The 14441-nt window shown below is 32.9% G+C and overlaps 1 protein-coding gene across 2 annotated transcripts in view; it reads left to right on the top strand.

The window, feature by feature from the left end:
- Positions 1–14441, top strand: part of LOC111420589 (Protein tyrosine phosphatase 10D) — a 68549-nt gene that overhangs the window by 13693 nt on the left and 40415 nt on the right. For both annotated transcript variants that reach the window (XM_071200536.1, XM_071200537.1), the window contains exon 2: positions 1086–1326. In XM_071200536.1, the coding sequence (XP_071056637.1) occupies positions 1086–1326 (241 nt within the window). The remainder of the gene's footprint in view (positions 1–1085; positions 1327–14441) is intronic.

Here is a 14441-nt window from a genome sequence, read left to right on the forward strand (position 1 = left end):
AGCTCTTAGGTAAGTTTGCTGCCTTCTCAGGTTTTAGGCTGGCTATCACCATTGTTTGTTTGAATTCTCTGGGTAGGTTACAAATCTGGATTATATCGTTGAAGAATCTGGTCAGGTAAAGTTTAGCGTATTTCCGCTATTTATTTGGAATTCTTTGTTGATACTGTCAAGTCCTGGTGCCTTTCCTGGTGTGATTTATATTTGGAGAAATGTTTGCTTTTTGTCTTTGGGAAGGTGCTTCGCCAATTTCCTCAGCAAAGACCATGCTTGGTTGCTTGAGGTAGGAGGTTCAAATTTTTTACCATTTCCCATCATTTCTATTTGCTTGCAGCGTCAAAGTTGTGAAGGAGCTCATTCGCCACCTCTTCGTCACCCGTCTCAAGGAAGGTCTTTGGAAAAAAATCACCAAGAAATTAATGTTAAATAAAAAATTTAATTATATTTCTCAATTATGAAAAACTATTAAGGTGTATATTAAACTTTAGTCGAATCATAGAAAAAAAAATCAAGTAAAGACCACTTTTTCTTCCTAGTTTTTTTATAAGTGGTTCTTATTGACTTCAGTAAACTAGCATTAAGTAGAGAGAAACTTAAATGAGATCATCGACTTAAAAATTCTTGAACCGTTCGTGCTATAACCTACTTGTATGAGGTCCATGCCAAAAGCATTTTTTATAACATTAACGAGCTTCATTTTCTGTGCTGACATTTTAAATTTATTTTTTTTTCATAATTAATGTTTTCGTTTTAAATATAAATCGTTATCTCATCTTTGAAATATTCAAAAATTTAAATTATCTAGCGAGAAAAACAGAAATAGGGAACATCAAAATTAACATTCTAAATAAGTATTTTTACAAATTACCATTTTCATTTCCTGTTGTATTACTTGAAGAGAGATAAAACAACTTTCTAATGACTTCACTTCTATATCTATTATTATAAATTCCATTCTAATTTTTTTTTTCATTTCATTAATTTTTGTGCTAATCTACAATGTGATGATTTAGATAAGGTTATCTAACTGTGTAATTGCAAAAGATAATTATAATTTATGATAAATATTTTTTTTTGTTTTTCCCCAGCAAACCAGCTCGGCGGAATTAGTAATTCGGATTCCCGGTAATTTTGGTCAAGACGGAGTAGTTTACCGACTGGATTATTACCCTCCTCATGGACATCCTGCTCCGAATACAACGATTCAATCAAAGGACATCAACGTTATTAGTTTTTCGCAAGCTTTACCCGGAACTAACTATTACTTTTGGCTTTACTCATCAAATTCGACGCATAATACATTAACATGGACAGCAAATTTTACAACAGGTAAAATATGTCTTATTTTTTTTTGTAAAATATATCTCGTGACTAATAATTTACCAGATAAGTTATTGTGTAATAGAACGTTTCTTGTCAATTATTACTTCGTTTTCTGGTTGATGGTGAAAGTTAAAAGCGTAGCAAAAAAAAAGAAATCTCAAGGTGTGCTAATTTAGGTATAAATTTAATGAAATTATTTTGTTTAATTATTCAAAATCTTACATAAAAAATATGATGATTTTACAATAAACTAATTGAGTGATTAAATAAATTGAAATGAAAAGTGGCGGTAAACAATTATAACGTTTTAAAATTAATAAAATCGTTTTTAAATCAAACGACAACATTAAAGTTTATCATTTATAATTTATGTACAGGCTACATTTCTATTTATGTAGTCGTAGGAAGCAGGCCGTGAACTCTAAAAGCCCACTCGATACTATTTATATTTTTTAAAACCAGGGTTGTTTAGAATTAGATAAAAAAATCTTGTAAACGTTAAACTTTTATGTTAAGGTTTCACTTTAAACTGACTTGGACGTCTTGATGATAGTATTATATTAGCACGTGCTTTACATGCGGAGAAGATATATCCCACGTGGGAAATGGATCACAGGATGTAACTGAATACATTGAACTACGTCAGAGTATTTATTGTTGTAGGTCTGTGAGAACTCGACTGAGTACTTATTCATGTGCACTACATGTTGTGTATTTATGAAATTTGATAGGTTGATTAAGTAAAAATATCTTAATAAACGATTTATAAATAATCCTTGATTTTAATCACTATTTTTGAAACAATAAATAAATAAAGTAATTAAAAAAATATTGAGTTGAGCTTAAATTAATGAGAAAGCGATAAATAACAAGATAAGAAGTTATGAGAAATCTGAAGGAAATCAAGGTGTTTTTTAAGCAAATTTAAAGTGGAAGGTGATTTTAAAATTATTTATATTCAATATAATTAACGACAAAGTATAAGTAATTACAATAACAAAGTTATATAAACTTATTTCTTTAAAACTGTAGATATGGACAAACACTATACTTTTCGTTGGCTATGTGACCTTGGTATCACTTTCAATTCTACCGAAAATGAATATCAACTTTACTATTTATGGAATATATAAGGTTTTATCTTTATTTTATTTACTTTACATTATTTCACTTACACAAATGTGTATGCAAAAAATGTTTCCTCCAATTTTTCTAGGTCTCAATTAGAGAGGATTTTACATGTATAGTATTATTGATTATAATTGGAGAACCTCTCAACCAATTTTGATGAACAATGTCTCATTCGAAAGTTCAAACCTTGGCCAATACGAAAGAGGAAATGCCCGATTCGAAATCTCTTTCGAATTGCGCTAAAATGCCAAAATGTTGCGAAAGTACACGAAAATAACACAAAAATGACCTTTTTTAGGTGATTATAAATCGTAAATGATGTACTCGATTATCAAGATATAAACATCCTTGGATGAGATATCGTTGGATTCGTATTCTTTTGGAAAATACCATAATATACTGTGTTCCATTTAAAAAAACAAAGTTGATCCATTACCATATACAACATATATTATAACAAGAAAACCTTTTAACCGATTTTGAAGAATAATATCTCATTCGAAAGCTTAATCTTTGGCCAATCCGAAACTGGAAATGCCCCACATTCATATCACATACTACACATTCATATATTGTGAAAGTACACAAAAATAACACAGAAGCGACCTGTTTTAGGTGATCATAACGCGTAAACGATGTAGTACTCGATTATCAAAAACTATACGTAATTCGATTCGTCATAGTTTCTTCTATCGAAATCACAAAATACCCGATCTCAATTCATCCCGGTTCGGTTCATGGTTTTGACGCCCGAAAATCGAAACCTCCAATAAGAAAAAAATAATTTAGATTGAATCGACTATAATTAAAGATTGCGTGAGGGTTTTTAATGTTTTATATCTCAATGGAAAGCTGGGATCGGGCTGAATGCGGATATGGAAATGCCCGATTCAAAGTATTCAAGGATTTTGATAAAAACACAAAAACTAATTAATCAAACACGTCAATTATCTCCTATATTAATTAACCGATTTTAGTCATTACCATCTCGATCGAAAGTACGATCCGCAATTAAAGCGAAGGTGAAAATGCCCGATCTCGAAATTCGCTAATTAACTGCGTACGGTTGTCCAAAGGACTCAGTGACAAACAATAATTTTGAGCACGATATACACTGTTATAGTATATTCTCAAGGGCAGAAAATAAGCATTAGCAGCCCGAGGCTATTAGATGCGAGCGTAGCGAAGCGAGGGCAGCTAATAGATAAGGGCTGCTAATGCATTTCTGCACGTGTGACACACAACTGTTTTTCGCCTCCCATTAAACCAAACAAAATTGCAAAAATATAAAATAAATCTAATTTTATAAATCAATTAATTTTATTAGTATATAACAGAATTTAACAAAAACACTAGGAACAACTTACTTATTGTAGTAATTATTATTAATATTAATTATTCCTTCCGCACAGTTGTGAATAGTAATACTAGAATTTGGTGTCTGGTAAGTGTTTAACGTACTAGTAGTAGCATTATGATTTATTTCTATAGATTCATTTGTTTGCTTTAATATATCAACCACTTCAATTGTGTTAGTAGTGCTGGGCTGCTGTTCTTGGTTCGTCAAGATTTTTTGGGCAATATTAATTTTATTAGATAAGCAGTCATCAATATAACCTTCTGCAACCGCAGAGGAACGCCAACCTCCATGCTTTTTCAGTGTTACCAAATCAGTTCCAGAGTTAGTTAGCAACGTTGCAGAACTTCGACGAAAGCAATGTCCTGTGTATGTACTGGGTTGAGGCAGTTCCAAAAAAGTGGCAATTTTGCTAGGAATTTTGCTAAATGTACATAAATGTGCATTTATTATTCTTGTATGAAATAAATAGACCACTATGAGGAGTGTGGGTAGGTCTAAGGGAAACATATTTGTGGTATATTCCAAGTAAATTCAATCCATCAATTATTTTATTTGTGATTGTAAACGTTCTTGTCACATTATTTTTTGTCTCTGGAACGGTAATTATTAATAGATCTCCTGTTATCTATTTGATCAAATTTCATATTTAACAACTCGTTTCGACGACAAGCTCCGTGTATTCCCGTTATGAGAGAAACCTACAATGAAATCAATAAAAATCAAAATTAATTTATTTTAATCTATGTACCCACCTTCATCATAAGATAATGTGCATCATCTGCGTCTTTCAAAAACTGAATGCATTGTTGTTGATTTAAAGTATTACACTTTTTGGGCTGGTAATTTATAGAATTTTGCTTCAAAAATGCTCGAACTTTATGAAAACTGTCAAAATTAATAATTTCCTTGACTTTGAAACTGCTTTTTAACATAGTGAATTCAGACCATAATGTAGCTGCATTTACCGTCTTTGACCTTTCCGATAAATAAGCAAGTAATACATTTTCCATTAAGTTTTTGGCTTTTTTAATTTTTCTCCAGGTATTAAATAATTCGTAGCACTTTGTGTAACGTTCTCTTGATTTTCTAGGTAACAAATCATTGGAAATATTCTTAGCTTGTTCGTGCCACTCCGGTGGAGTATTTGTGAATAATTCTTCGTCCGATTCTTCGTTCATTTTGTCGCAGTTTTGATTTCAACTGACGTTTAATGAAAAATGAAGATTGCTACAACTTTTATACTAAAACTTTTTTTCTAATACGTTCCGAACATCGTGCTCAACCAACAACAAAAAGGTAAAACCACGATTTCCATATGTCCATACGTATATAAGCATCTAGCCGAACACGATGCTATTCTCAGGGCTGCACAAGGTTAACAGAAAAGAATTGAGATCAGGCATGTGATATCAATAGAAGAAACTATGACGAATCGAATAACGTATAGTTTTTGATAATCGAGTACATCGTTTACGCGTTATGATCACCTAAAACAGGTCATTTCTGTGTTATTTTTGTGTACTTTCACAATATTTTAGCGGATTCGAAAGAGATATGAATGTGGGGCATTTCCAGTTTCGGATTGGCCAAAGATTAAGCTTTCGAATGAGATATTATTCTTCAAAATCGGTTAAAAGGTTTTCTTGTTATAATATATGTTGTATATGGTAATGGATCAACTTTGTTTTTTTAAATGAACACACAGTATATTATGGTATTTTCCAAAAGAATACGAATCCAACGATATCTCGTAATCAAATACCGGTTTATGAGTTTCTTGCATAAAAATTAAACAAAATGCGGAATTTCGCCAGAAAAACCAACGTATCTTCGTTGACTACCTATTGAGATACAATGGGCCAGGTAAATGGTGGAGGTCAGTCTACGCTCAATTTTTTTAGAATCTTTTTTATGAAACAATCAATGCAAGAAAAGGATAAGAAGAAAGTTCTTCTAAAAACTTCTAAGAAAAAATTGTCATAACAACAATTTTAAAGTTTGTAGGTACCTTGAAATTTTGTATTTAAGGCGGCATGCAAATATTTTCCTCCATTTCAATCTTTGAATTCTACCCAAACAAGTATAACCAAAGAAAGGCGAGATCAAAATGGCTAGAAGGAGTTTAGAGCACAAAATTTAAGCAATTTTAATATTCGCTCGTGCTGACAGAAATCTACATGAAATAGAGCGACAATTTAATGGACGATTTCCTGAACATCTAATTAGTCGAAAATATTTAAGAGAACTTTTAAATAAGTTTTTGTAAACTGGAAGCGTCGAAGACCGCAAAAAAACTGGTCGTCGTTCGATTTCTGAAGATTGCTGCTATCGCATTATCGTGTGATATGAGTCTAACAACTGCGCGGAAATATTTAAAGAAGAATAAATATTATCCATATAAAATTAAAATGCTTCATGAATTAACAGAAGATGACCCTGATAGAAGAACAGAATTTTGTGAGATAATGACAAATATGGTTGAACGAATCCATCATACTTGAAATATATTTGTTTCAGTGATGAATGTACTTTCTTTTTGGATGGAAAATTGCATCGGCAAAATGTACGTTACTGGAGTGATGTTAATCCACATGAATATCGCGAAGTAAACACTCAATTTCCCAAGAAAATAAATGGTTGGACAGGCATATTGGGAAATCACATCGTGGGACCAATATTCCTAACCGATAATATGACCGGAACATTATTGGAGCTAGAATCTTCTAGGTTGCGAGTTGCTTTGATCGGGGTCACCAAATGTGGCTATGAGGTATTAGCCAACATAATAATACAATTATAAAATTTACTTTTTGGCAGACTTTTTATTTTGTGTCTGTTATATTTTGCTTCAAAAACAATTGTGTGCAAATATAAAAATAATAACAAATGAAATACATTTTATGTTTTTAAATGGAGCTGCTGCCACAGCACGCTACAATTATATTTAAGATTATTAGAAGAAGATATTAATCCAAGACTTTTGCAAATTATATTTAGCATAGGTGTATCTTCTAACTATTTGCAGAACAACTAAAATAGTACACAAGAAACATGATAAACATATTTTAACTTTAAATTGTAATCCAAACTGCAAACTTCAATTTCTTTGAATGACATAATAATAATGTTATGAAAATAGTTTGATTTCAACGATTACTTTTCTACAAATAATGATGCGTAACAAGCTGTGATAGCTTTTACACCACCCTAGGGGTTCCATTCGGGGTTCGTTTCCCTGTATTTTAAAAGCTAGGTCAACAAAATTAACTTTTAGGAGCTCTAATAATTCAGTTAACAAAAAAGTAAAGAAAACGATAACGGAAAATAATAATAAAAATGAAAAACCATAACAAAAAACATTGTGAAATAAAACGAAACGGTGAAATAAAAAAATTACTTAAAATGAATGTCAAAAAAGAGAATTCAAATTAAAAAAATAAAAAGCTGTGCTAAATTAAGTAATAACAAGGAATTTCTCAAAGTATTCATGTCCACATGAAATTAATAAATGATTTCATATTCTCAATTCACGGCTAAATTGCACTCCATGGAGCATGAAACGTAAAAAACAATAATTAACTGTAATCTTAAAACTAAATCTAGTGTAATTTCCCTTCTTCGATGGTGAATAAATATTGTTTCAATTAGATGAAATTCCCCATACTGTTGTACGTTTGGTTACATAACTACTACAATAGTATATGTGATGTAATGCAACGTTCGTTAATATGTGAAGTTCATGTCTTCACAACGTGGTCGTTGCATTTTTATATGGCACTGACAGACTAACAACATTTGCAAATATTCATCGATAGAATATTAAATTTAAAGAAACAGCAATTTTCATAGATTCTGGTTACGCAATTTAATTAAAATTTTATCTTTATATCTAAATGTTTATTAACAAGCTTATAAAACGTATAATTTATCTCAATTTAAAGTCTCAATTTCTTTGTAAAATATAAGGTGTGTTCAAGAAAAGTGCAAATTTGTAAATTAACCTTTACATTAAAACAAGGAAAAGCAACAAACTCGCCTAAGGTATGGAGAGAAGGCATTATCTATAAGTTCCTCAATGTTGTCCTATGTAAATCAACAGCTGGTGCTAAATAATATAGGTTTCCCGAGCAGTTTGTCGAAGAGATTTCTGTGGTGATCGAAGGAGTATTTCCTGCATCTGCTCTTCTTTTCCAGGGCTCGTAGATGTCCGTGGTCGTTCGCAACGTTTCTTGTTGACGTTCTGGACGGTTCCATCTGCTTCAAATTTGTATCTGATGCGAGCAATGGTCCGTCGCGTTGGTGGTGGTTTTGCGAATTCCCTTCTGAATCCTCTTTGCACTTCAATGGCGTTTTTGGTCTTCCAACAACATTTCAGGACAACCTTCCTCTCTTCCAAACTAAGTTGATTTCCTGCCATGCTGTGATTAATTAATTACACCTGTAATACAAAAAATGCAACATGTTAGTGACACTTATAGTGTGAGTACTTTTTTTGAGACAACTTGTATGCTGAATGACAGCACATTCCGAAATTTTATGGAGTCCAATGTGAGTTCACAAGAAAAGTTAAGAACGGCCTGCCACAAGGGTGGTGCTCGCGACGCTCCTCTTTAATCTATAAATCGCAGATATACCAGAAACAAGATCTAAAAAGCCCGGCTACGCCGATGACGGGGTCTTGCAATAAGATGTAGATCGTTCGATGCTTTCGGATATGGTGCTTCAACCAAGCGCTAACAATAAACTTATCGACAGAAAGCTTAGAATACAATTGTAGAACACATGGATTACTCACAACAGCACAGCAAAATATCTAGGCGTTAGACTTGATAGAACGCTTTCATTCAAAAAACATATAATGAAAACAGCTGAAAAACTAAAAACAAGGGACAATATTATACAAAAGTTCTGTGGAATAACAGAGGGAGCGTTGGCATCCTGCGCTCAACAGTCCTGAGCCTCGTCTTCTCAACCGCTGAATACTGTGCACGAGTGCGGCTTAACTGTCCTCATATCCACAAAATCGACCTTCCAAACCTACGCCACATAAATGCCCTCGCGAAAGAGTACAAGAAGAACTTGAACAACCAAAACCTATTAATACACGAGGAGACAGGAATGGATAACAAAGCAAAACAATCAGATCTCATGTATTAATAACAATAATAATCTTTAATTATCAACTTTAAACAGAATGCGCACCCAGCTTGGTAGATTGGCCTACTTTCAACATAAAATGAACAATATCTGACAGAAATGAACTAAATGTCTGTTTGCAATCGGAGTTTGATCTTGTTGTGAAATCGGGTATTATATTGCGACACCACCCTGCATTAATTGAGCACCACTTGGGATTAAATTGCCAAAACTATCTAAATGCAATTTCCAAACAGATGGATCGGAAGAGGAGGCTAATTTCTTAGCCTGCACGTTCACCAGATACGATTCCAGTTGATTTTTGTATTTGGGGTCATCTCTAATACCGATGAAAAGTTAATGGCTTGAATTATTCTAGCGTTTGATGATTCGTGAACGTCCTCAGCTATTTCGAAGGATTCGATATTCTTTTGCAAATCCTTACAACCTGTGTATCGAAAATGGTGGTCGTAACTTCGAACATTTTTTGATTCAGTATTATTTCTGATGGAGTAGTATTTCTAACAATGTTCTTTAACTTAACTGGTTCCTTTTGTGATTGGGATTGTCATTAAAGATTTCTTGATTAGTTAAATCTACAGGGTGTATCAGATATGAGTAGAAAAAATTTGAGGGGTTATAGATCAATGTCCCATTCTTTGCCATTCTTAACATATGAGACGATAAAGTTAAGGATTTGAAAGTTTAAGTACTGCTGTATAAAGAATTATACTAAGCAGGGTTTGCTTATGTATATAGCTTTAATTTGGCTCATAAAAGTCATTTTTGAGATATTTTTTAGAGGTTGTTTACTTTATACGAATAAATTTATCACTTCTGTTTTATCACTCTTGAATGTGAAAATTTACAAAAATTTAGGTTTTAATAAATAAACTTGCTTATTGTATTAAAAACAATAAAATTACAAAACTAGAAACAAATTACAAATAGCAAAGCAAAGCTTGCTTAGTATAATTCATTAACCAGTAGTACTCAAACTTGTGAACCTTTAACTTTATCGTATCATATCTTAAGAAGGACAAAGAATGGGACATTGTGTTATAAGAATTTTTTATTCAGAAAGAGGAGACCTATAACCCCTCAAATTTTTTTTACTCATACCTGATACACCCTGTATAGATTAAGTAGTTTATCTTGGCACCGAAAAATTTCCAAACTTCCAGATAATAATACTTGTAATAATTCCACGAGAATTGCAATCCTTTTTCGTTTTGATTAACCGACCATTACTGGAACATTTATTTGTGACAGCATTAAAAATCTCATATCCCGTATAGAAGAGTCTTGGAGAATTAGCATTTTATTCATATTATCCGCATACACTTTTGCGTCTTTATTCCTTGTTTGGAAGTCGCTATATCATCATCACTTTTATTTATGTTTTTTTATTTCGTTCTCTTCGCTTTTTCGATTTAGCTATTCGAGTTGTTTGGTTTGATTGACAGATATTTGCCAATATCGTCTTGTTTCTCGGGAAGCATAATTTCAAATTAGCAATTCATGATGAGTGTCTACCCTTCTGACAGCATTGTTAGCATCATATTGATACTTATTGTGTCTTCAGCACCCCAAAGATTGTAAACATTGTATTAAGGGAGCAAAATATGGCAGAATAGACTCAATCTATAGATCGCTGTTCTAGCTAATATCTCGAAGTTCAAATTCAAAGAAGTTAATGTCTTTTCGGGATTTGCCTCCAATTCTTTTTACAAAGTCTGTTACTGATTTACGTTAATATGTTGAGTGTAATCTAGCGTTTATTTCAGATACATTCGAAAATGGTACGTGTTCACGTCGGATAGGTGGCCAGATTATTGCTTTCTAACTTTCTGGTAAAAGAGATATTGATCATATTTTGCGCGAAAAGCGAAAATAGCATGTTCGCTTTTGGTTTGATTGGCCAGCACTCAATCAGAACATGTTTGAGATGAGCCAAAAACTGTAAAAACTGTAAACTCCAATAAGAGAGCAAAGAATAAAAAAATTTCTGTGTGAATAGTTTCGATGCTATGCTTAAACAAAGGTACAGATGTACTATGGTAACATACATCAAAACATACAGCATAACTTTAATATTGTGAAAAAAAAGGTAGGAATTTTAAACATTTTCTAACTTATGTTATCCTGTGTCAGTTACTCCTTTGTTCACCTGGTTGCTTGTATCTATAAACATTTTAGTTATTTCTTATAAGAAAACCTAATTGGCAGTTTTTAATTCTTATTCTTTCTAAAAATGCATTAATAGACTGAATATTAAAAAAAAAGTGAGTGAATCATTTTACGAAAAACTAGAAGTGATAAGGAAATTTTGATTACAAAATATTTGCCTTAACAAAAATAGAAATAATCGTGCTTTTACTCATGACGATAGTTCACTTCGTTTAAAAGTTACATGGAGAGTTACATTTGACGAACTATTAAAAGTACATGCATCCGCTCTCTGTTTACGTATTATTCGGCTTGATTGATTGTAGCGGGATTGACGTATCGTTTTATATTGATTTATAACCGCTTGAACCACTAATTTTATTATGTAATATTCTGCGTGTAACTGCGATACGAGATTAGGGTTTGGAAAAGGATCAAACGCAATACTTTATTATATACTCATGGTTCTTAAATTTAGTCACAACTTCACATCGCATACATTGGCTAATGGGTTGTCGATTAGGGTACGTTGTACTAAAGAAGTTAACTAATTCGTTTTTGGGTCGTATTATTTATGAGTACAAATTCTTGTTATTTTTCCAGGATAGCAAGATCTTTCAGTCTAATTCGACTTAAAGTAATATTGTAAGTTCTGGAAAACGTACTTCGATTTTATCGAAGCCTTTTAAGGCAAAGTATTTAAAGGTACTGTATTTTGGCTTGTTTCGAACTTAAACTATTGCTTTTCCATATTAAAAATCTGTATTAGCCCTTGTACAAGTATGATGCTCTTTAGTATCCACAAAATAAAAGCGCTTTAAATATTCTTACGACTCCTCGTTGATGAATTTATCAAAGCACTTTTTCCTATAATTAGAACAAAAATCTTATTGAATACACAAAATACATAAAAAAGGCCAATACCATGCTGGGACGTTTGTTGTAACGTTCGCCAATACATGTTACTTTTTGATAATATTTCGTTGCTAGCTGTTAGGATCCGGTTTCCTTTTTCCGTGGGAAATACTGCTTTTATTTTCATCCTTATCTAGTTCTAATACACAAAGTACGTTTACCTTGCAATAGTAACCACACTTTTTCCGCTTTTTTTCGTCGATTTATTACGATTCATGAACTGGAATCTTCATTATATCTACACCTTGACAAGTCTTGGCCGGTGAAGGTCAGATGCGCTCTAGCAAACGTTGGGCGTTACCTGGGGAGGTCATTTCTCCGCTATATTTGACGGAGTGCATATCGTATACGGTTCCCAACAAAAGTATTCGTGTATTTCATATTGCAGCAGAAAACGAAACTAAATACGAAGGTATTGATGAAAGGGATTGACATTGCAAATCTGCGTTGTATTTTCAACAATAGAGATGCGATATGGTCTTTTATTTATATAGATGAAATATATTTACATGCCAATGAAAAGAACTGGGATGATAATTCCAACACAGGTCTTTAGAAACTTATTTCTGAATTAAAAATGGGCTCGTTCCTGGAATGCATGCAGGCGGAGTACAAGCGCTACCAATATTATTATCACGCAATGAATTTCGACAATTATAAGAAATGGATTTACGAATACTGCCTAATTTTCTAGACAATAGCATGTTAGTAATAAATAATGCCTCATACCATAACAAATAATAATGTTTCAACTCATTCACAGTCTCTTCCATTCATCTCCTTTGTTTTTTGAACATTGACTTTCAGTACTTTTGCTTCATCTTGCAGTTTTCTCAGCTTTACCTGCATCTCATAAAATCTCTGTGAAAGTAAGCAAATGTCGTCTGTAAATTCAAGCTTTATTTCTCATCACTCCATTCACGATATTAGTATGGGTGACAGAATACACCCTTGACTCACCCCAGAATTTGCCTGAATAGGATCGGTAAGTTTTCCATTATGTACATACCCCTCATACATCTCCCTGATAACACTGATGATCTTCAGAGAGACCGCATATTCTTCAGCAGAGTATACCATATGATTCTCCTGTTTAATGAGTCAAAGAAAGTACCTGGTGTCTTTCCATTACTGATCTTCTTGAGGGCTATTTCAATTTCATTACGAGTTGCTGCCTTTGTGTTAATGCCGCCAACACTGACTGCTTCGTTTCCTCGGATTTTGCATTCATCTCTTCTATAACAATCAAGATATCCTTGATTATTTGCTGACCTTTTCTATCGTTTCGTTTACCGCCCATGAAAAACCTTCTTGCTGCTCAATATCTGAAGTTTATGTGGGACTGTGGGCATTGCACATGACATTTCGTATCTTCGTCATAAAACGAGTTATTATTATTCTCTTCGAAATAGGTCGCTACTCCAAGGGACTTATTTTGGAAAATTTGGTCTACAAGAGACCAACTCCATTTCTGTGTTCTGGCCATCTGCAGTGAACTTGCGTTTGAATTTCTCCAAAATCCGGGCATCTTAGCTCGCTAGGATCAAGAATGTTTATAACCAATCATCTCTTTCACACCTGTTTCAATCGACTAGTATGCATGAGAGTTCTAACATTTCAAAACCCTATTTTTATATTTCTTAGACCTCTTGGCGTTAAAAGTCGTCAATAAAGAATTCGTCCGGCTTTCATTTAGTGCTGTTCTTTTAATCATTTGATTTCAAGAGCGGCAGTGATTGGCTCATAACTCCCTAGCTTGGTGATGGGTTTGCCATCTTAAAGCGTTCAGGCGGAGTATGCCTTTTCCCCACTTCAGAAGACTAGATGTTATTGTCGTCCTACTTCTTGGAACCGGCAATCCTGTTTCATGGATAGGCGGAGTTACTATGAACTTGATAGAGCACAAACACGATGTGCTTCGTGTGCTACATTTAAATCATCTATTTTGTGTTTTGATTGGCGATGTTGGTTCTAATAACTCAACAATTGGAATGTCATCCAATGCAGTGTTTGTATTTGTTATTTCTATGTTTTAAGTGCTTCAATTTATTTGTTATACAGGGTCTTTCTGTAAGTCGTGGCATAATTTTAATCACAAATACTAGTGTCAAAATGATGACGATTCGTGTAAAAATATTTTTCTAAACCCATAAATGGCTAAGATATGGGCCTTCAAAGTTAAGAAATTTTTCAGCATTTTCTTAAGTATTTTCAATATGAAAAAAGTATTTAGAAGTAAAGTACATATACATACTGTGGTGATTATTTATTTTTATTTTCTTTGTGCCGAAACCGGTAAAGAAAATAAAAATAAATAATCACCACAGTATATGTACTTTACTTCTTAATACTTTATCCTATGTTGGTGATATGGATGACACTACAAATAATATTTTCAATATGGTTTGTC

The sequence above is a fragment of the Onthophagus taurus genome, chromosome 11 (genome assembly GCF_036711975.1).
Source record: "Onthophagus taurus isolate NC chromosome 11, IU_Otau_3.0, whole genome shotgun sequence".
NCBI lineage: Eukaryota > Metazoa > Arthropoda > Insecta > Coleoptera > Scarabaeidae > Onthophagus > Onthophagus taurus.